Source organism: Oryzias latipes, chromosome 3, assembly GCF_053564925.1.
Source record: "Oryzias latipes strain Hd-rR chromosome 3, Olatipes_Hd-rR_3.1".
NCBI classification, from domain to species: domain Eukaryota; kingdom Metazoa; phylum Chordata; class Actinopteri; order Beloniformes; family Adrianichthyidae; genus Oryzias; species Oryzias latipes.
Window position 1 is genome coordinate 31,243,757 of NC_136239.1, and position 24,046 is coordinate 31,267,802.

At 38.4% G+C, this 24,046-nt stretch overlaps 1 protein-coding gene across 4 annotated transcripts in view; it reads left to right on the top strand.

Annotated features, from left to right (window-relative positions):
- The window catches only part of unc13c (unc-13 homolog C (C. elegans)), a 130,944-nt gene that overhangs the window by 99,126 nt on the left and 7,772 nt on the right, over positions 1 to 24,046 (top strand). For 2 of the 4 annotated variants that reach the window (XM_020700036.3, XM_020700039.3), the window contains exons 19-29: positions 6,073 to 6,199; positions 7,671 to 7,767; positions 10,064 to 10,207; positions 10,411 to 10,488; positions 14,169 to 14,246; positions 15,865 to 15,891; positions 18,344 to 18,432; positions 18,575 to 18,712; positions 19,560 to 19,683; positions 19,969 to 20,031; positions 22,175 to 22,255. In XM_020700036.3, the coding sequence (XP_020555695.2) occupies positions 6,073 to 6,199; positions 7,671 to 7,767; positions 10,064 to 10,207; positions 10,411 to 10,488; positions 14,169 to 14,246; positions 15,865 to 15,891; positions 18,344 to 18,432; positions 18,575 to 18,712; positions 19,560 to 19,683; positions 19,969 to 20,031; positions 22,175 to 22,255 (1,046 nt within the window). The remainder of the gene's footprint in view (positions 1 to 6,072; positions 6,200 to 7,670; positions 7,768 to 10,063; positions 10,208 to 10,410; positions 10,489 to 14,168; positions 14,247 to 15,864; positions 15,892 to 18,343; positions 18,433 to 18,574; positions 18,713 to 19,559; positions 19,684 to 19,968; positions 20,032 to 22,174; positions 22,256 to 24,046) is intronic. The other 2 variants (XM_020700044.3, XM_078945307.1) reach the window with 1 other exon arrangement.

Here is a 24,046-nt window from a genome sequence, read left to right on the forward strand (position 1 = left end):
TGCATGCTGACTTCACGGCTTTGCTTCTCTGCAATATTTTACATAATTCATCATGTGTGGAGCATAAAAAAAACATGTGAAAAGAAAAAGCGTATTTCAGTGTCAGCGGTGGTGCTGCAAGTTTACAAGAGATGCACACATTAAGACATACTTATATGGTACGTTAAGCCCTTCTGGATTTTTGTGTGTGGCAGTTGTGAAGAGGGGGGATGGGATTCATGTGACACCAACAGCAGTTCTGTGGACGTTAAAATTGCATAAATCAAAATCCCTGCGCATGCATGGGCTTTCTCCGGGGACTCCAGCTTCCTCCCACCGTCCAAAAACATGCTTCATAGGTTATTGGTTACTCTAAATTGAATGTGAGTGTGTAGGGGTGTGTGATTTGTGACCCTGCCACAGACTGGCGACCTGTCCAGGATGTCCCCTGCCTTCGCCCACAAGTGGCAGGGATAGGCTCTGGCAGCCATGTGATCCAATCTGCTCAGATCATGAAAGATCGCATTTGTGTTTTTAACTGATCATATCAGGAAAGGTGGCTGTAAGACTCAAATGCAGACGATAAGCTTGACACCACATGATAAATCTTTATTTTAAAAAGCACAAGTATGATTTTAAGAAGCAAAACACTGTTTTCACCCCCATTCATGCTTTTGTGTCTTTTGTTGTTGTGATTTTGTCTGGTACATTACCCTTTTATTGGCATGCTTGCGTTTTGCTGTTTTTCAATTTCTCGTATTAGTTTAACTGTCATTGTGTTTGTTGGTAAAAGCATGTTGAGGTTGGAGCTGCCAGGAAAGAGGACTATGAAAAAGATGAAAGAGGAGGTTCATGATTTGGTAATGGAGGACATGAGGGTGGTTGGTGTAAGTCAGGAGGATGCAGAGGGCACAATTAGATGGAGACAGAAGATTCTCTGTGGAGAACCCCAAAAGGGAGCAGCCGATAGACAAGGAAATCTTTTTTTCTATAGCCTCAACTGGTGAAATTCTTGTTTCTTTCTTCTTTCTCAATGGACTTTTTTTTGTTTTTGAAATCAAATCAAACTTTATTTGTATTGCACTTTTGAAACACAAGCTTTACGATGTCAAATGCTTTGTTTTTGTGTGTAAATCTGGGAACTACTTATTGCTAGCTTCTTCTGATCATATTTACTTATGAATTCGTAACTTTAACCCTTGTGCTATCTTAGATGACCCCACCCTTACATTGACGTGTTCTCCCCACCATGACAAAAGTGGATAAAGGGGGAAAGATTTCATGTAATCTATGGACACCAGTGAGGTTCACAAATCATTGAAGAAAAAATGTTCAGCGCACTGTCTAGTGGGTCTAGATGACCCAATTCCCAACGTTGAAGTGCCTAGGATAGCACAAGGGTTACAGAAAATCAAAATATATCGTTTCAGATCAGCCCTCATTAACTTTTTCCCCTTGTGATCAAGTTTCCCTTTGCCATGCTGTTTAACGCATATGTTTTAGGTAATTTGTTACAGTTTAAAACAAAATACTAAGTTAACATTTAGCAAATGAAAAATCAGCTATTTCTATACAGCTCTGCAGGACATGCAGTTAAGAAAGATGTGCGTTGGAGAGTTTGGGGGAATTTTGTAAAATTGTTATTTGAATAATTTAAGCACAGCTGCTAAGCTAAGAACAATATCCTCTAAAAGATCTCACCTTCATAGTTTGAATGATATGATTAAGTTTTGTATTTAATATTTTGCTGGAAATGTTAAGTATAAGATATGCTCTGATTATGCAGACATTTATTCATCTTTCCAGCGATACTGACCTATTTCAAGACATAAACAATTGCTTTGTCCCATTTTCCTTCATTTTTTAAGAAGTGAAAAATCTGTTGTGCACATTCCTAAACAAAGCTGGGCTAAAAAGATAGCTTTCTCCTTATCAAGCAAAGGCAGCTACACAACACTTATGTTTTAAGATTTCATTTTATTTATTTTTCTGTGAAGGAAAACATGTAAACATTACCTGAATATACACAGTAAAGAAACTTTTCCTTTTTCGCTCCATTTACTTTCTTGGAAACTTTCATGGGGTTTGTGCAGCTGGCGCCTGCTAAGGGAATGATGAGATTGTTAATCTGTTTGTGTGTGTCCATTTCATTCATGTGAAGCTGCTTTGAGATGTCAACTGACTTATTAGGGCGGCACTGTCACAGTAGATTCCACTGTGCCGACATGCACATCCTCTGCAGCAGCTGCAGATGCATGTCTCCTGTGAAACCACGTGGAATCAGCATTCATAGCAGGCACACAACCAGGTCCTTCTGTGTTATAAACTGAAAAGATGAATTCAGGTAAGACCTTTGCAGTTTCAGTCATCGAGAACACCTCTGCCTTGAAAGTTATGGTCTCTTAAAAACAGATGTTTTATAGTTCAGGGCTGGAAGCCATGAGGTAACCGTTTCATGTTTGTAATTTTTTTATCCCAGAATTCATGGAATAAACAAAGTGCTGAAGGTACTTCTAATGTATTTAATTATTTCCTTTGCAGCTTTTTTATACAAAAGCTGTAGTCAACAACAAAGTTGGCTCAGAAATCTCTTTTTTTCTGAAAGTGACAATGTGTTTGAAGGCATCATGCAGGTACTTTGTAAATTGAGTTCATGTAAATATCTCTCCCTGAGTCTTGATAGAAGTGTGGAGCAGCAGGTTTTATGCTATTCATCAGTGTTTAGGCCAGGGCTCTTATCAGGATTAAGAACAGCATCCAGGGAACCAGGCTATGTGGATTCAGACCGTCTTTAACGTTGTGGATGGATGAATGTGCAATCTTTGAATGTATGTGCAAACGTACTGGACGTTGGAAACGGGTTGGAAAATGTTCTTGTCTTTCATAGATTTTCTGTGAAGTGGTTTAGATAATTATTTGGATGTGGCCTCTCCATTATCAACGTTTAATTTGCGTAAAACTGCAACATCTGCTGAACCAAAATTAGATGTAGGCCAAAGAGAAATGGATTTCATGGTTAGTTGTATGCTGGATCAAATGCAGCCTAAACAAAATGGGTGGATGCACAATTACCGGCAGACGTTAAAAAAAGACAAACTGAATCTCTTTTCAGATCCTATTTTGGAAGCCATCATGTGTTTTTACAGCCACATGCAGCCATCGTGCCCACAGGTTGCCTCATTAGGTGAACAGTCCAGAAAATGTCTAGTTAGTGATTTCACATTGCCTACAGTGGTGTGCCTTGACTCTCACCAACAGCAGCGGTTAAAAGGCTCTTTCAGAACCCTTTCAGCAGGATGGAGAGAGTTTAGAAAACAAATGAATGTGGCAGTGATGTTTTTCTTCCCCTAACTGAGTATGTCATCTAAAGCTGGCAAAGTAATTATAAAAAAACAAAACAGCTGCCAGCCTCCTGGGGGAAAGCCAAAAAAAACCTAACAGACGTATATTGTTTTGTAAGTACTAACCCCTTTTTACCTGCACAAAGCGTAAAATAAAATTCCAAATGGCCCGCACCAAAAATGCCAGCCTGATTTTAGACTCAGGTCTGCAGGAGGAAAGTCTGGCAGCTGCATTTCGTGATGCTGCCATGGGCCAGTCAGGCTTTAAAAACAGCATCATATAATTTTATAAGTGAAACTCTTTTTTTTCCGAGGTCAAAACGAATATTTGCTGTTATTGCTCTATAAATCCAATTTCGACCAGTGCAACTGAAATGAAGGGAGGAACATATCATTTTTAATACTTTTTCAGTGCTTTTTTAAAAAAAAAATAAAGCACAAGAAACATGGTCAAAAGGTGATTTGTAACATTGCATTAAAAATGTTTTGGAACATGTACAGCATCCAAAGTTTTTGCACAACTGGTTGCTTTTTATTTGAAAAAAAAAAAACAAAACTCAAAAATAACAATTCAAAAACAATGCATTGTGGGAAACTGAGTTCTGACAGTTCTAGTGACGCAGAACAGAAACGGCTGGCCCTCAGTGAAGGCAAACTGTGTATTTTGTAACAATTTCTGCAAATAGTGATTCATTGATGAAATAATGAACTAGGTTTCTTTTTATACATTTTTTTTCAAACAAATAGTAATTGAAATCGACATCAAAGAGATTACAATATCAATAGAAATTATTTTACTTTGAAACACTTGATTCTTTTATGTTTGTGGTTGTAATGCTAAACACCAGACAAACATTTGCATTTCTACAACAAAGGGAACTCATAAGTAAAGGCATTACAAATCGTGTGGTTATGTGTTTTATAGTTCCCTTTGTAAATTAACTAAATTGTCTTTTTTTTTTTTCTTTTTCCTCAGGGACAGTGCACATTAAAAGCATCACTGCAATGAGCCAGAATTACCCCAGCCGCGATTTGTCATTTGTTGTCCCTGGACAGATGTTAAAATTGTCTACCTTTAAAGCTAAAAAGAACAATTAAAACAATAATTGAAAATATCTATTAAAAGGATAGACAAGAAAAATACAATTATAAGACAGTGAAAATTAAAATACCTATTGATAAAAAAGAACAGGCTACATACATTACAAGATATAATGGCACAGATCATATGAAGTGGGTAAACTTAAGCAAGGAGATGAAACTGAGAAAGAGCACAATCCTCACACCCAGCTCTAAAACAGTCTCATTGGCTGTTGTGTAACATCTGACACATTTGCTTTCTCCACCTGTTTGACCATTTTCAGCAAAATGAAGATTTAGCTATACCCTTTTCAACTAGGATGCTATGAAGGGCATGGAAGAGTAAAATTTGACTTTAAATCAACCAAATACAAACCAGTGAACGACAGAACACACATGCTGTCCAGCTAAATATTTATTGACCGCCATCAGTTTGAGTTTTTCGTTTTTGATTCATTGATTAGTCTGCAGCACCTTTGCAAACCTGTCATTCTGTTTGAACAACATCACACAGAAGCATTTGGTTTTTATAAGCTGATTAAAATGTGGTCGAAAAAGAATCCAGTCGGAGTCACTCGGTGGGCAGCTGCTCTCTTTATTGTGTCACTCATGGGAATCGTTGTAATTATTACTTAAGCTCCCACAGGACATGCATTTACGGCTGTTCAGCCACGGTTAGCATGACCATCACAGCATTTGCCCCTCCCCTTTGTGAGCATTTGGTCTCCTGTGTATTTAGTTCTAACTTACTCAGTGGTCTTTGCTCTGCTTCCTGTTCTTTCTGTGCTGCACTGATAAATTGCAGCGTTTCCCTTGCATGCTAAAACAAAGTTTCCAAAGATCCTCTGTGATATTGTGACATGGCTCCCTCTTCTTTATTTGATTTTTTGTTGTTGAAATTGCCTCCTGATGAGGGTGTAGCCATTACATCAGCACTTCAGCTGAACATTCTCTCATATCAGTTCCTCTTTTTTCAACATTTACGTATTATTCACTTTATTTCTTTTTCCCTGTTACTGTGTCAATACGGAATTTTTCTCTTATAACACTTTGCAAATTTTAATCGTCGTTTTAAAATGCAGTCATTTCCTGTCTTTAAGCAGATAGAGACATATTTAGATTTAAATCAGTTTCACTAAAGTAACCACAGTTTGACTTATTGAGCTCTTTTTAATGTTCCTGAGGTTTTTTTTTCTGAGCCAAGAAACAGTTCTGAGTGGAGCTGGGGATTTTCCGGCACTAGGCAATGTGATTTAATATATAATATAACACATTTAGAGCGCGTAATTTTGCTGCTGAAAACATAAATGTGTGTCAGTACCTACATAGCACAAAGGGATGAAGGTATTTTGTTTTATTGATGTGTTTTTCAACCCTTACTGGTTGCAGACTGCTTTTTCATTTTTTGAATTTATTTTTTATTTTCAAAAAGGCTGTATTAGAGGCAACACTGCTGTTCCATATTTTATGTTCACTTATTACTTATTATAGCAAGTTAAAGTCTGTTTTTGTTCTTGTGAGTCATTTAAAAGGCTGTCTGTTTCATAGAAAAAAAAACATTTTTATGATTAACCAACCTGTCTTGGAGTTTTTTTATTCAAAGTAATTTTTCTGTAAATGTGACCTCCTTAGCAGAGCATTTTTGTCTTAATATCTGTCATCTGCATTCCAGAGCACGACAAGCACCGCCTATGCAAAAGCACCGAATACATGAATCTTCACTTCAAGGTCAAATGGTTTCATAACGAGTACGTTCGTGACCTACCGGCCTTCAAGGGGGTTCCTCCTGAGTATTCTTTGTAAGTTTGTACACACAGACACATAACCAAATTATAAATATAGTAGAGACTTGGCTTATTAGAAAAAGTGTTGTAACGTAGGTGATTAAAACAGGAATTTAATGTCTGAAAACAAGCAGATTAAAGCAAGTGGAAGGAGGACAAGCCTAATTTAGATACCGATCTAAGCAGTAGAAAGCGCTGGCAGCAGTAAGTTGTGTTGTCCTCATCTGGATGGCACCATATGTTATTTCAAACGTTCTATATAATGTTGAGCATTAATGGTGGCTTAACAGATGGCTAAGTCACCTATGGCACATCACAAAAATACCAGTGTGGCACAATGCTGAGGCAGCGGTTTGAGTTGTGCACTTGCAAAAAGCTGGAAGATTCTTGTTTTTTCTCGCTGCCATCCCACTAAAACACTGAGATTTAAAGATTTAAACACAGATTTACATAAAGGATTCATGCAAATTGTTGTTCCGGAACACAAATATACATTTTTTCTTTTTTTTTTTTTTGCCTTCCATCTGTATCTTTATCAGGAAAATATATGCAATTGTGTGAAATTTGAAAAAAGTCAAATTGCTCCTGTCTAAAGTTTCATGTATTTTGTTCTTATTTAATTTAATGAGCACTATAATTTTTCTATTTTTCTCATTGTTTAAGAGCATTTCAACTGTCTGTGAGTTATTGCACATCATTATTAGGAATGAAATATCCATTGTTTCCTAATCTGAGTGAATTCTGAACATTTTTACGGTGGAAATTAACTAAAATAAGCTCAAATGAGCATAAACCACTCATTGATAAACTGTTTTCAAAGTATTGATAAACTAGGAGAAAAAAAACTGAATCTGTAAAACTCCTCTTCCTCTGTGTTCAAAGTGAGCTTTTAAAAGAGCGTGTGTTTGATGAAGGGACACATTTACAGTACAAATCTTGTTGCATGCAAAGTCACACTTAGCTGTGATGTAAACACATGTACAGCAATCAGGGAACACTGTGCCCTTTACCACCCAAGCAGGCCATCAATGTAATGACTTGACCTCCACGTCTTCAATGCTGTCACTCAAACACCGTTTCCAGCTCCACTGATCCCTCACTCGCATGTGCAGTCTCACCCTTCCAGTCGCCATGTTTTTCTTTATTGGTCTTTCCTCATGTGGTGGATGTCCTTAGTGAGAGTAGTCAGCAAGTTTTAAGGGGACATTCATTGAGGACAAAGTCAGACATTAAAATAAACAATGAAATAAGAGACTGAAGGACACAATTGTTAGTCCAACAGCAAATAGACTTTTGCACTTTGTCCACTCCCAGGTAGACACCTGCTTCTCCTTCTATCCCCTACTTTAATCAGGATTTAAACTTTAAAAAACACCAACTCTAACTAATCCTAGTTTAAGTAGCAAACTCCCTGGCCTTTGACTTTGTTCATTTTTGTAAATTATGTCAAGAAAACTGTACATAAATGTTTTTTTCTATTCCTTAGATGGTTTGAGCCTTTTGTCATCCAGTGGCTTGATGAGAATGAAGACGTTGCCATGGACTTCCTCAATGGAGCTCTTGAAAGGGACAAGAAAGATGGAGTGAGTATTGCATTCAATTTTATATTAGTTCACACATTTGAAGCATCTTACTAGAGGGGATTGGCCTGCTGAGAGTCAATTTAGTCCTAGAGGAGAACAATATTTTGCTCAGTAGAAAACAACTCTCACCTTGAGAAATGACACGACATGAATTCAAATTACAGTTTCAATAAAAAATTGATGTGAAACATAAACAGAAAACAGGATTTTTGGAGCCTAAAAAGCTGAAGGGGCTGTGGAAAAAAAAGCTTACAAAACTAAAAATAAATTTATGTGTTTTACCACCATTTTCACACTGGAGCACTCTATCTAATTTACATAACATATTTTATACATACATATATACTTTTTTGTCCTGTTATTGAAGAATAGTTCTTACTCCTTTCAACCAACGCTAAGTGTCTGGTTTTTGTTTTTTCTAAAGCTTAAATCTCCTTCTGTTTAAGTGGAATAATGAAAGCTTTTTATAAGTTCACCTTATTTGCCCCGAGCTGTGGTTTTAAAACAAGTGAAGACAGATTGAACATGTCATAAACAATTTATATGCTCTGTTTGAAAGCAGTGGTTCACAGAGTTCTTTATGAACCAGTGGGAGGAAAGATTTATTCTATTTGGAAAATGTCCCATGCAGGGGAACACAAAATTACCATCTTAAGGAAGATGTAATCCAATTAAACACTTTTTTAAAACATTTTTTTCTGTATTTGTTTCTTCAGGTATTCTAAAAGCCATCTGTCAAAGCACTATACTTGTTTTTACTGGGGTTTCTTCCAATAGCATAAAAAACAATATAAAAATATATATATATTGTTAGTGTTTGTTTTTTTTACTGTTTCCTACAGCTGAAGTCTACTATCAAGTATGTAATGTCCTTTTCTAATATGCGGAAGTGCTTAAAATAATTAGTATAAATGAACAAAAACAATATCAGATTCTAACTATGCTATATTAACTTCTGCTATGAAATTGCCACAGTGTCAGTGCTTCAGTTGAACTTTTGGGAGGACTTCTATGAGTTCATTTGGCCATCAGTGGACCTCACTCCTTGTTCTTTCTTGTAGGAGTTGAAACATTTTAGCTAAAAAATATTGGTCGGGAGAATTCTACTAGTTTTGTCTCCTGTTAAAAGTTGTAAATTTCAACACATTTCTTTTTGCTTTTTGTCATCCTTTTATTTCCATGTTCCTGCACTTGTTTGGTGCCCTCATTATTTTTCAAGTGTAAACTTTTAGCATTTTTCTTCAGTTCAATTATGTGGAAAATAAAGATTCCTAAGCATATTTCATTTTTTTCCTTAATTAGCTATTTATTAAACATTTTTATTGAGCATTTATTACAGCCCTAAAATTACATGACATTTTCATAAATGTTCCATAAGTCCTACACAACTTCTGTCCAACCAAACCAAAAAGCAAGGTGGAATTACAAAACCGTAATTCTTGAAGCATCTAGAGAGAAAGCTAAATACACAAAATCAATTAAATGTATTTTCTACATAGCTAACAAGTCCTACTACTGAATTATTTAGTTAACATATTTGAAAGCCATTTAGACTGTTTTAGTACAATTTTAAATGTTAAAAACTTAGTGAATGGAAGCTGCTAGCAGAAATAGCTTTACATTAATGCATATTTTAATTTACCATACTCCTCTTTTAGAATTACCATTTTGCTAATATTACTAGTTGTGTCAATGTACCAGAACAACCTGTAACCCAAAGAAACACCAACAGTTAGTCAGCACTATCTAGTTGATAAATCTTTTATGTAAAAGGTTTGCAAAGTTATCTCTACACTATACTTTTAGCAGCATTCAGTACCAATGATTCATTATTAGCTTTTATTTTATTCACTTTCATTTTATTTGATTATAGTGGAGACAGCCAAATAGAAATGTAATTTATCTGCTAACTTAATGAGCTTTTTCCAAAGCAAAAGAAACATTCATTCTTAAAGTTGCAAAAAGTAAAGACCTCCAACAGCTACCTTGAGATTTCATCTCAGACAAATCTCCCCTAAAGGGGGTAGCCACTCACACAGATGAGAATTCAATTCAGACTGACTTCCACATCAGTTTATTAGTTCATCTCAGCCATCACTGAGTGTCCACATAAGCCAACCGATCATCATGCTTGAGGGGTCTAGAGCAGTGGTGTGTGATTGAAGTTGTAACAGATCAAATGTTCAGTTCTAACCATAAGAAAGCTCTTCATGTCTGAGCTTTTCGGTCTGTTTTTCTTCTCTGCTCGTCTGTCTGCTTCCATCTAAATCTGTTCACCCATTTCCCTCTCTCACAGTTCCAGCAAACCTCGGAGCACGCCCTCTTCTCCTGTTCAGTAGTGGATGTGTTCACTCAGCTAAACCAGAGCTTTGAGATCATCAAAAAGCTGGAGTGCCCGAACCCACAGGCTCTGGCTCACTTCATGTGCCGCTTTGCAAAGGTCAGGCTCTGTGAGATAGCCGCCCAGTGAACCCCAAAAATTCCTGTTTCCAGTAATAACTCACAGTTAAACTGATTGCTGTTGATCAGAACTGACTGCTAAGTGCATCCATTCTGTTTAGATTCTTTGCCAATTAACTGAAAATACCAAATATAATCCTTAATAAATGAGCCATCAATAACAGTGTCTTTTAATCCTTACAGACTATCAATAAAGTTCTTCTGCAGTACGCAGCAATCATTTCCAAGGACTTTCCCTTGCATTTAAATAAGGAAAATGTGGTAAGTGCCCCCTAAAATTATTTTAATTTAAAAGTTACGTTGTGCTTTTTTTTTTTTTTTTGCAATAATGCAAATCCTAAATGAAGTTGTCAGATAAAAACTTTGACTTTGATTAGCACCTCCAGAAGCAGTTGGCATGGAGACAGTGAAGAAACTTTCGACACATTTTTAATCTCTACTCTGCAGCAACACGGAGCAGTGTCTCCATTAAAAAAGATGCAATAATTTTTCCCATAGTTCAAGTGGATGGGGACAAGTCGTTGATATTTTCTCTGTGGGCTGTTTAGTGTCTAAACCTACAGCTTTGTGAGTGGCCTAATTATCCAGTGTAGTCATAATGGCTGAAGTGAGAGATAACAGTGTTGAAGCAGAGAAGGCAGATGTTTCTTTATAGCATCGACAGGCTCATTACATATAATCCAGGGAGAACATGAGATGTTTCCATTTTCCCAGACGCACTTATATATTTTGGCTTCTCTGTGAAAACCTCCATGATCCCACTTGCTCCCAAATCACATTTTTGCTGCAGCATTGTATTTCTTGTTTAGTTTTCCCATCAACATTAAAAAGGGATCAAACACTTTATTCTCTTTTTATAATTTAACCAAAAGACAAAAGTGATCTTACCCATTTTCTTCCAAAACAGAAAGGGGATGGTGCGTTTTATTCAGAGAGCAAAAATCTTCATGCACATTTTTCAACGACCGTGCTACGGGTGACAGGTCGCAGCAACCTTTTAGACAACACGTAAGGATAGGCAAGGGTGAAACATGTTAGACGCAGGTGTGTCGTATGGAGTAGAATTTTTCAACCCCCCCAAATCCTGCTTCTTGGAGCCCGTTAGTGGTGTTCATATGATAAGTAGGGCTGGGTTGATAAAATCGATTAATCAATCTGAATCGATCCAAGCTTAATGGATCAATAATTGATCCCTAGTTGTAAAGATCGATCTTTTATGTATTTTCTTTTCTGGTGACCTAACACTAACAGCAGTAAAGTATCAAGCTAGCTAACGTATAATAGAATTTCCTACAGGAACGCTCTTAACATGACCTAAACATAAATTACTGACTAAATGAACAGCTTTATATACTTACAGAATAATTTCAAACACATTCAGATTATTAATGTATTTCTATGCAAATAGCTCTAAATGTATAAACGGTGTAAGTTCAAATTTGAATTGAATCGAATTAATCAAGGATCTGGTGAATTGAATCAAATCAGTTCTGGATATCATTGGTAATAATACTCAGCCCTAATGATAAGTGTGCACTCCTTGTGTGCAGCTTGACTGTTAGAAATTAGGAAATTAGACAATCAGAGCTTTGTTTGTGTAGGCGTCATTCACACACTGCTAGTAAGGGGCTAAGGGCACCATACAACAGCGTCACTCATTTGTCCTAAGTTCATGAAACTTATATTATCCTTACAATACTTCATGGTACACTTACCACACACAGGACAATTAAACTTTCTATTCTCATGTTGTCCCTTGAGGTCGACACATGAGCCTCAAGGGAACTGCAAGACACACCTGCGCTCCCGTAAGATGTTGCAGCTCCTCTCTACATCCCTCTGCGAGCCTAGACAACCCAAAAACTTGCAGCACCATAAGGATACATGACTTAGGCTTTAAGTGAAGAGATTTATGTGATCTCTCTTTTAAAAAGAGCACTGGAAGGAGGGTAAAAGTGAAGGACCGGGGCAGTATCTACAGTGATGTGGACTTTGTACCCGTGTGTCATGGAGAAGCTGAGTTTAAAAGTGAGGCTTTCAATTTAACTGTCAGTTCCGGCCCTCTCCCACAGTCATGAGCTGCGGGTTCTAAACAAATTTGGGGCGGCCGTGGTGCAGCGGTAGGGCGGTCGACCCATGATCATAATATTGCAGGTTCGATTCCCGCCTTGCACGCCCATGAGTCGAAGTGTCCTTGGGCAAGACACTGAACCCCACCTTGCCTCTGGTGGTAGGCGGGCGCCTGTGTTTGGCAGCGGAACCGCCACCAGTGTGTGAATGTGTGAGTGACTGGGTGAATGGGTCTGTGACTGTAAAGCGCTTTGTCCTTGTAGGAAGAAAGGCGCTATACAAGTATACGCCATTTACCATTTACCATTACCAAATGGATAAGATCTCAGAGACATACAACAAACATGAGCTTCCCTCACAGGTCATTGGCTGGGGGTTTCCTTGGAGATGGAATTTATAGGTCAGTTACCCAGGAGAAGGTTTGAACAGAGCAGCTTCTCAAAAGGATAGAGCCACAGAGCAGGTTAGACATTTGGTAAGAATGTCACCAAGTGAAGTGTTACATGCCTACCTAGTAGGAGGCCCCTATTGGCAGACTGCAAACACACTGGGGGAATATATATTTTAGTTGCTCTGGGAGCACAGCTGTGTCCTTCTGGAATAGCCAGGAAAAGGGGCAGTTCTTACTCAACAGTTTTTGTGGAGATGTTTGACTTAACCTCAGATAAGTGGGAGCTAATATGCAGATGGTATTCCAGTTAAAGTGCCAACAAAGGTGTAGTTTTCTGATGGGCTGCTTGAATAATTGATGAAAAGCTTTTGGAAACGTTTTACCCTCTCATGTATTGACACAAAAAATCCTGCACCTTGCACTCTTGATAAACTTCCACAAATAGAAAAAGAAACAGTCTTCCATGCTTTAAAATTCCATCAGCATAGGAAAAAGATCGATCGGAAGGATCTACTGCGGCTCCAAGCATCAAAATTAAGTACAAATGATAGTGGACCAAAGACTTAGCCATGTTCCTTAACGTTTTTATGTTTCAGAATTGTATACCTGGGGGGATGCTTTAATGTTTCTCAGATTTCAAACACTTAATTGATTCTGGATACAAACATTCCTATGCACATGTATGGACTAATAGAAGGGCATCTAACATGCCAAGGCTGTAGGTAGCACGGAATTACGCCCTCAAGATTTTATTACACAGTGGTGCAGGACGAGTGAGATGTTCATTGGTGTAGGAGTTAACACTCTCCAAGCTCTTTTAATAAATATTATTTATGGTTTAAACGCTTTGGAGAATGAAACCAATCTGTCACCAATATCAGGCACAACACTCTTCCATATTCTAGAGGAATGCTGCAACGTATTCAGACTAAGACAAAGCTGCCTTTCTGGGTAATGAAAAGACACCATCCATCTCTGAGGTGCACAATCCTGCCTGTAGTTTTATTTGTGACCGTTGAAAGAATGGGCAGATGTTGTGTTCTTCTGTTCTTTAAGGAAATAATGCACATATTATGTTTGAGAAAAGGATCCACAGCTTCCAAAAAAAAATTAGTGATAAATGTCTGTTGCCACTTAAATTTGTTGCAGGACTGAGAATCAATAACGCCTGCTGCCACATTCAATGCAGACACGTCTCTCTTGTGTTGTGCATGGCATCTCCCTGCCGTCTGCTGCTCAGAGACTTCTCTTTGTATAAATGATGTGTCAGGAAGTCAAAACTGATGGGTTTTGTGGTTGTTATCCTTGCGATTTTTCTGACGTTTTGTCTCGTGCTCTGTTTGATGGAAGCTCACAAACTCCTGCCAGATATTGTCAGGAAGCCTGATGTGTTGGGTTTTTAAAGGCTGCCATTAAATAATAAACACATTTCAGCCACACTGAAGTGTAAAGTTGTATTCTTTTCTTGTTGTTTTTACAGCCCTGCATCATCCTTAACAACATTCAGCAGCTCCGTGTGCAGCTGGAAAAGATGTTTGAATCAATGGGGGGCAAGCAGGTTTGTGCATGTTTTGTGTATATATTTAGTGTGTGTTGAGTGTACTGTGTTTTTGATCTATTGCATCAATCTGCTCTCTTCCACTGGAACAGCAAAGTGAGAAAATGTGGGTGGATTTAGACCCACATAGTGGAAAACAGTTTGTTCTCTGACTTTGGTGTACTTTCTCTCCTTGGCACATTATAGCCCATTTGTGGTCACAATAATGCTGCTTTCACACCAGATTAGTGTCGAACACCTCTCTTTTGACACACGTCAAATTTTTTGCTGGACACTTATCCAAAAATGTGTTCAATAAAATACAATCCAGACGTGTGTGGGAGGAGCTACCTCCAAAAGCTTTCGCCTCATTACATGCATGGAAGCATATACTTTATATCTTCTTGACAATGCATGGAAGACATGGGTGATGTTGGGAGATCAGGTTTATGTATTTTGAAGAGTTTTACCAAAGCATTGGCAAACACGTCTCATGTCTGGATTCAGGACTCGCCCCGTATGGTGCGCTTCATGCCGGCTGGAGAAGCTGCGTCTGAATGACCGCCGCTTTCAGCAATACCTCCGTCTCTCTATGACCCAGTTTGACAAATTACTGTGTGGTTTTAGTTTCCAAAGTTCTTTGTTTTTTTTAACTAACTCAGCACATTGCACCACGACACCAAAAATGCACCGCAGAACATCTGATGGCATCTGTACATTGACTTGACATTAAAACTGGACGCTCATGACTCACAAATCACATTCGGTGTGAACGCAGCTTAAGTGAGTTTTCACACTACGTTAGTCCAGCAAACTCAAATCAAATGAGAAGAAAATGCCAAAGTTTTATTTCTGTTCTTTTTGATCAGGCTAAACAACAAGAAAGGCCAGTCACTCACACCCTCTTAATTGAAGAAGATTGCTACTGTTGCCTGCAGAAAGAAAAAAAGTAGCAAGATAAATTCAACTTGCTGGTCTCTGCACATCTTATAAATAGAAAATACAGATCTCTTAACTGCAGCACATTTTTCACTGATTTTTTTATTTTTTTTTATCTAAAGATTGTGTTCTCTGGAATCGTGTTGTGTTTTTTTTTTTTTTTCCTCTTCCTGGAACACAAAGTCCTAATGTGTTTCTATCTTTTGTTGACTGGATAATCTTCATTTTTACTGTAGCGAATCCCACCAACGTTTACTTTGAAGCAAATTGAAACCTTCCATTTTAGCTGGACCAGATTGGCTGATTGTGCCTTGGTGTGAATGAAGCCAAAGTGTTTTATCAACAGATGCTACAATAAGCTCTGAATCTGGTAAATATGCTACCTCAAGGCTCTTTGAAAGGGAATTGATCCAATGCAGACTTTCTGTATTATTTCAATCTGTTTGGCTCAGCCTACCTCTCTGTCACAACCTCCTCTACCCCCACCTCTTTATTGTTCCCAATGTGTTTGTTAGTGTTAACCTTACCTTTTTTTTTTTTCTGTCAGTCTAACATGAAATAAATTCCCCACAGCTTTTTGAACTTTGGTGCATGTTTCTCTCTGGTTTCTAACACCTGTGTCGTCTTGTGATTTGCTTCTTGTTGCTGTCCTCTGTCTCCCTCCCATTTTCTTTTCTGTTGTCTTTCTCTCTGTTTCCAGGAGGAGGGGGTTGTGTCCTTCTGTAAGGTGTGTGCAACACCCGTTTTTACCCATTCCTGAATGATAAAACTAAGCACGCCCCCCCTCCCTCACTGTGCCAGCTCACCACCCCTCATGCCCTCCTGCTTTTCACCCCACGCCCCTTCCAACAGCATGTGCCGCAGAGCATACAGAAAATGAATTATCATCAGCCCTCTGGACAGGCTACTCCAGCTTCCCTGCTCTAAATGGGGGTTAGCCTCAAAATTACTGGATCACACCTTTATTTTTACCTCCAACCCATGACTAAATTAGTATTTATATAACAATAATCCAGGCTGTTGTGTGCTCATTCAGCCCACTACACGTCCCTCTCAATCCCCAAAGCTGCACGCACAAATACTTCGGACAGGATTTTTCAGACCGTGTTTACTGAGCTTCTCAAACACTTACACATCTCTCCAACTGTAACCTCAGCTAATGCATCACTGCTGCCTATATGTTTGCGTATCTAAACCTAGATCATTTGCAAGCCATTGTTTCCTGAGGTAAAATGACAGTGTGGTTCTTCAGCTTCCTGCCTCAAAATCCCATTCAGAATTTTCACTGTCAGCAAATTTTGAGGTATTATTCCAAGTCTTTTATAAAGGTAATTGGGGTGCAGGACTACTGTGGTTTCCCTCCTGAATGTTTGGCAATTTTTCTTTAGCAACAATAGGCTCAAATAAAGCCAATCTACTTACTGTAAGTTGTTATCTTGATATTGTCAATTTAAATGGTTAATAACCTCATAAAAGTCCAATTTCTGGACGTATTGTTGAGCTTTTTTCCCTAAATCCCCACCAAACTATTTTACCGTGTTTGCTCATTTCATATCAGCGATGCCTCTTTGTGAAATATGTCCTACTGGGTGCTGTGAGTCATTCTGGATCAACTGTCCTGTGGCAAAACAACCTGCCAGCCAGTAGATATTGAATTGTTGAAACAGGGAAAGTGAAGTAAAGTTGGGCTCCAGCTGATAGGCTGTCAGGGGAGAGTGTGTACACTCTGGAGGACTCTGGATGCCAGTCAGAGCGGAGTGAAACCAGATACCATGGAGGAGCCAGGTGCTCCATGAATTCCAAACACTGTGTTTTATTTCCTGTACAAAGCTTAATTAGTAGACTTTTGTCAGTTCTTCCATATAAGGGTCTGCAAATGAGGGAGGGGGTGACTCATCACTTTATGTAGGACATTGTGTTACAGATTCCGAGGCACAAAACTTTATCTTCAATCTGACACAAAATTCTCTGTTATTTATCAACCCAAAACAGTGTCTTTGAATTTAAATGAAGACATTCGGATCTGGATTGCAACTGAGCTGGCAATCAATAGAGTACAATTTTCTCATCCCAGGAGATGACAGGTGGCTTGGTTTGCTAAACAGAGTTTGATAGAATTTGCCAGATTTCCTATTAAGTCATAGTAGTCTTGGGAGGAAAGAAATAATGAGAATCTCAGTCCATGAGACCAACCTGAGGATAAGAGGTCAGACTTAATCATTACCTTAAAAAAATTGTTATCCGTTTGCTTTAATTTTATGAAAAACGACTCAAAACTCTGTGGGCAATCGCTTCCAAAGAGATGACAGAAATGTGAGCATGTGCACTCAAACATGCCTGACTTTGAAAACATGCTGCAGACAGGGGCATGTGTGCAGAATAACAGTGTCTATAAAAAGTTCAGTTCACACATCACATGCCAGCTGAGCCATCCGCCATTCCAATGTGAGTCAAGCGGCGTCATGGCTGAGCTTATCGGGTCCAATGTGGTGGTCCGTCATGCATGTGTGCCTCTTCTCACACAACCATCACAGCACACAAAGATGCAGCTGCAACTGCATCCACACATCTTCTGAGTATTCCCTAAAAAGCTTAATAGACACAAACCTTTCTGCACATCCATCACATGCAAACCCCTAGACAAAGACTTTTTGACATGCATAAACACATGCGTGTCATGCACCAATTTAGCAAATCCTTCTGACATGTTTAGGGAAGTATTCCATTAGATCTAGTTGAAGAGCAAACAAGGAATATATGTAGTTGCAAAAGTGTTGATCAGTACACTTATAATCCACTTTGCTACACACAGGGGGTAAAAGTGAGGCTAACTCTCAGAGGCACCCTAGGCTGATAGCATTCTGTCTTCACTGTTACTTTTGCAGCAAGTGCACACAAGTATCCCTGTGGCAGTCTGCTACTTTGCTGACACCATGTCTAATGACACGGCATGCAGTCATCACTGCAGCGCTCTGAGGTGAGCTGTCCGTTGGTATTCAGAGTGTTGCTCGGCACAGATGGGCAGCAGAATGAGGGGGAGGCCACCTGTACAGCACGTTGCTGCTCTTCTGTACCTGGTGCTCCCCAGCAGCATAGCCACCGCAGTTGAGGCATCCTTCAGAGACACAGAGTTCTCCACAGTTAGTGCAAACATTCAAAGAGCTTGTGGTCTTTTGCAGCTGGATGCAGAGGCAAGCGATCTTCTGAAGGAGCTGCAGAACAAACTCAACACTGTGCTGGATGAACTCAGCGGAGTGTTTGGCTCCAGGTGAGTTTTGATGTCTAGAACTGCATTTAGGTATTATTATCAGTTCAGTGGCTTCAATTATAATTTGACAGTGACATATATGACACATTTTAAACAAGGCTCCAGTGCTCAGGACTCAAATTCTTCTTGTTGGATTATACAGTTTCAAACCAGTGATTGAGGACTGCGTGAAACAGATGAACCAGGAGCTCATTCAAATGAAAGGAACAGCCAAAGGGAGCAACGCCGCCTTGGATGCAGAGTCGGTCCTTCGGCCTCTTATGGATCTTCTCGATAAAAAGTGTGTATCTGCATAATGCTGGAAAACAGCAGGTTCTGTCTAAAGGCAGTTGGCTGAGGACATTTCTCTCCCAAAAATCCATTGTGCAACTTCATGTTGCAGAAATAGAAGAAGTGCAGAGAGAAGAAATAATTTTCTTAGGATCAATGTAGAGAGTGTTTACATGTATAAGCGGGGCATGTGCAGCCATGGACTGCAGGCACGAGCAGCCCGACTTCATTCAGTAGTTGCATTCTGCACAAACAATCAAAGTGACCTGAAGCAAAAAAAGCCCCAATGAGACTCAGGGGTAAAAAAAAGATGAACATAAGAAAAGTACAGGAAGGGGTGGGGGAAGGCAAATTAACTCAAGGATAAGCGAGACAAACCTGATTAAGTTAAGCGATTTATTAACAAAATAGCTAAAGAAAGTGGGGAACACTGAAACCAAAATACGTTTTTTGTGAATTTTTTTGTGAATTACTGTCTTATGATAAACGTCATAGGGAACCTTAGAGTATATTTATTTATGTTTTTATGAACAGTATTCTTAAAAGTGTTTTGCTTTTGCTGATCTCGTTTTGAAGCTTTTTGCCAAAGCTATATTTAGGCCACTGTGGTATTACAGGAAATCCTCTTAATGATATGGAAATTTAAAATCCTTCCTCCTATCTCAGACCTTGGTTGCACAATGGGGTTAGATTAAAGCATAAAGCTGCTGCATTCGTGCAGCCAGTCACAGGTGTTTTCACCTTTGTTTTCTATCGATCGAGATGTCAGTGCATGAAGCCCTCAGCTGCGTTTGCTGAGTCTAAGACGTGTGCTGCAAGTTCTGACCTCACACTTGCTCCTCTCTGCCGCTTCACAGCTTGATGTTATTTGCCAAGATCTGTGAGAAGACCGTGCTGAAACGAGTTCTCAAAGAACTGTGGAAAATAGTGCTCAACACCATCGAGAGAACTATCGTTCTGCCTCCACTGAGCGACCAGAGCGTGAGTTTTATACACTGCGATTCCTCCTCTCGTCCAAAAATGCATCTCATTTGACAGCTTGGCTTCCACCTCCTTGTTTTTGTCCACCTGTCTTCCTATCGTTCCCAGCATCTGTTCAGCCTTCTCTCCCACCCTCCTAACACACTAATTACTGCTCATGAAGTGAAGCAGGATGGCATCTCTACTTCTAAGGACACATGGACTCCCATTTCAAAATTGTAATCTTTGTACTTTAACTTTGTCATATTCACTCTCTGTGCTGACAGAAAAATGTTGTTTTTACAGCAACAGGGAGCTCAGATGATCTTCAGTGCTGCAAAGGACCTGGGTCAGCTGTCCAAACTGAAGGTGTGATTCGCAGTCTCTGCTACATGGACTATCAATCATTTGTGAGATACATGAGATATGCTTTAAAATGCAGCTCTTCAGCACAAAGTTCAGCATTTCCCTGATCTGGTTTTTCTTTCTTTCTTTTAGCGCTTTCCAGTTCTTAGCTTTCGTTGTAAAATGATATTAAACATTTTACATAAACTTTTCATTTATATTAATTTGTTCAAAAAGTTTGACATATTTGTAGAAATATTTAAAGAAACCTACAATGATTAGAACAGTGCTGAATGATTTAGGAAACTATTCTTTACTAATCTGAGCCTATAAAATGATCTATTTAAATTGATTCAGAAAAAAACATTTCTTTTGGAAAAGGGTTTTGAAATAACGACTGTATTTAGGCTTCAATTAATTTGCTGAGGTCTTGGTGACCAGGGGCGAAGCTACAGGGGAGCAAGGTGGGGCAGCCACCCCCTTCACCAAAAAACTGTGCCCCATACCTGCCCCCCCCTCGATTTTTGAGTTTATATTATTATCAAGATTGACAAAGATTAAGAATTTATCAAAAAGAATTGCAAAAATAACAAAGGAAACATTTTTAAATAAAAAACAAACAATGATACCAATGAAACTATTAAAAACAAATATTTTTCATCCTCTCCTCTCTGGTATTTTGCCACCCTTTCAAAGTCTTCTGCCTCCCCCACCCCCTCCCTTATATAAAAAATTGATATCATAATGCTGCCTGATTTTAGATTCATGATCAAAATGGAAAAACCTCACACTGTATGCACAATGGGCTAAACCTGGACTAAAGTCTTAGTTCTATTTAAATGTCAGCTGTTGGTGACTATTAATGAATGTGGGTGGGGTCAATTTAATTACAAACACAGCTTTAACAGTCATTTGGTCTTATACAAGACACTATTTGAAAATTCCATTTTAAAATATATATTTTTTTAGATTAATGATTATCTTTGTGTAAAAATTACAATGAAGATCCATATCAGATCATTAAGCTGCACTTTTTAACTCTTAAATGAAATTACAATTCAACATAAAGCTAGGAGCAATGATGGAATATTGAAAATAAAAAATATAAAGAAGAAGAAGAGCATTTCATTCAGACACATAATGTAAATCAGATAATGTTAGGTTTTTAGTGTATATCATAAATCAGTAAAACCCGACAGGCCAGGTTTTAAACTGCTGATGAGAGCAGAGGAAGGCTGATCCTCTGAGCTCTGTGCAATGAGGCACTGGAGTGATTCATTGGCAACATTATGGTTTCACTAACGCTACAGCACCTTGGAGAGGTATTTTAGCTATGAGTCATATAGGGAGAGTGCAAACGGAGCTCCAACAATTCTGCAGCACAAACACGGACAAGAGTTTCACCTCTCTGTGTTGTGTGTGCTGCTCTGCCGGATGTCCTTTAAGGCAACATCTGTGTACAGTTTATCAGCTTGCACATGGGCGTGTTCCTGTCTTTGTTGCTTGGAGCTTTTTCATCCATTTATAATTCATAATTATAATTAAATCAATCTGAACTCACATATTTTTATGACTTTTATTGTCATGGGAAAAAGGTTTGCTGCATTCTAAATTTTGTGATACTCGTTCATAAATGTATCAAATTTCAACTCACAACATCCCGTACAAAATAAATAAATAAAAAAAAGAACAATTTCGACAATACTTGCAAATTAATACCTTTTGATTGTATTTCCTGTAAATAATAAGTAGTGTTTGCATCTCCATTATAACAGCTTCTGCTTCAGTTTAATCTCAACGCTCAGCTCCTGCAGAACTTTGCAGACTACAAAAAGTAGAAACAAAATCAGAGTTCCTTCAGCATCCCACATCATGAAACATTCTTTGTGTTTTGCTGCACCATGCAGGAGGAGTGCCTTGGAAAAACAGCAAAGTCAGATCTTTACTAAACTAAATTAAGAGATCAGAAAAGCGTAATTTGAAAGTCACAAGAATGTATTTTTATGATTAAAATTAATTTCACAGCTTAGTCAGAATTTAAAGATCGCAGCATTTCTAGGTTTAGAGCACAAGTCTTATAGAACATTCTAGATTCAGAATATAGGAAAGTTACTTGTGAGAATTTTTGTTTTACTTTGCAGTGATTCACTCTCTGATTACCCTTTAGGAGCATGTAATTCGAGAGGAAGCCAGAAGCCTGACTCCACGCCAGTGTGCCGCGATGGATCTAGTGCTTCCCACTATCAAGGTACAAACAAATTCAACTTTGGAAAAGCAGCACAGGTGAAGGAAAATGCACAAAAAACAGATTCTTGCCAATCCCACATCTGAGGAATTCATTAGATGCTGAATGTCACTGATGTATAAAAGTATGGAGGATGAGCTTCAGTTCTGCAGCAAAGTTAAGAAGAGACTTTGCTTTGTGAAGTGCCGAGAAAAACTAATTGATTTACCGTCACTGTGGAAACTGTTGGCAGGCAGACATCTAAAATGTCAGTTTTATGTAATGATTTCTCTAATGATTGTAAACATCCAGCAACTTGTTGCTTTATGATGCTTCACGGTTCTATCCCCCCTCCTCTTTAAGCACCGCCGGTATCCCTCTCTCTTCTTCCCTTCTTTTCTTTTCCATCCGGTCCAACTAAAGACTGTTACAGATATGAGTAAGATCAATAAAGTTTAGCCTAACTTACAAAAGGGGTTTATTTAAATATACACAAAGTGTGTCAAACATTTCATAACCCCTATTGTAACAGTAAAATATGCCCAACACAAGAGGCTTTCAGCTCTCATCTGTGTGCTCAGCAGTTGGACTGGACAGGTAAAAAAAAGAAAAGTTTTCTTTTTTTATTTAAATGAGAACATTCACCTATTGTTATACTGCTTTTACATATGTGATAAAAAACAGAAAGGTTACCTGCATCATACAACATCTAAAAAGCCACATGTCCTTAAAACCAGAAAGAAGTTTTATTTAAAATAGGAAAAAATGCTGCTTGTATTTTAGATTTATGATCAAAATGAAAAAACTTACACTGTAGACATACTGAAATGTAAATAGTGATCACATAAGGACATATGTTGTAGCTGGACTAAAGTCTTTTATGTTCCACTCAGATCATCTTTTGTTTGAAAAGTGTTCCTGGTGGTCTGATCATTGTTTATCCGTTTTTAACCCGAATGAAAAAACCTGTTGTTTTCTGGAACATAGTTTCTGCAGAGCAACAGTAGTTCATTACAAATACGCCTGGGTTGTGAGCGGGACCGTTGGCACAGAGCAACCCCACCGCCTCGTTCCATCAGCTCTAACTGAGCTGTCCATTTACACGCAGTCCCTGTAGCTTACAGCCACTCACAACCCCAATTTAATATTACCAGTACAACCAAAATAGTGATCAATATTGGAGCTATATATCCAGTCATAGAGTTTTGAGCCAGATGTCAGCTTAGACAAGGAAAACGAAAATGTAAATGGATCTAGTCGTCTAGAAGTGGATGCATCAGAATGGAGCAGAGCAAGCTTCAGGCCAACCCAACTTATTTTCTGCATCAAAAAGAAGTTATACTTCAATCTTTATTTTTTGTCTGCTCCTGATTAACAACAAATTGAGCGAAGAAATCCGCAGAAATGCAATTTCAGGCTTAATTTTCTTTAGAAAAATATTTTTTTCTAAATTTTCATTCATCATCACAATAGCATGTTAAAAACACTAAAAACACAATTTTAATCTGAGTGGGCACTTAAGGTAGTGGGGTAAATGCACAGACCCAAAGGAGTTATAGAACTGAGTGTCCACACACATGAGTTTCTGAATATATACGTGATCAAGTGTTAAAACTGTTTTGTCCGCTGTAGCTTTTGACCAGCTGACCAGCATTTTAAAATGATGTCATACTACTAAGAAGATTCAAGAAATAAGCAAGGAAGAAAAAAAGGTTTTTAATTGTAAAGAGTGCAAATAAAAACAGGACATAACCATAGAGAATGTGATGAGCTGTGATATACATGTGGCTGTAAATTCAACTAGAAGCAGGCTGA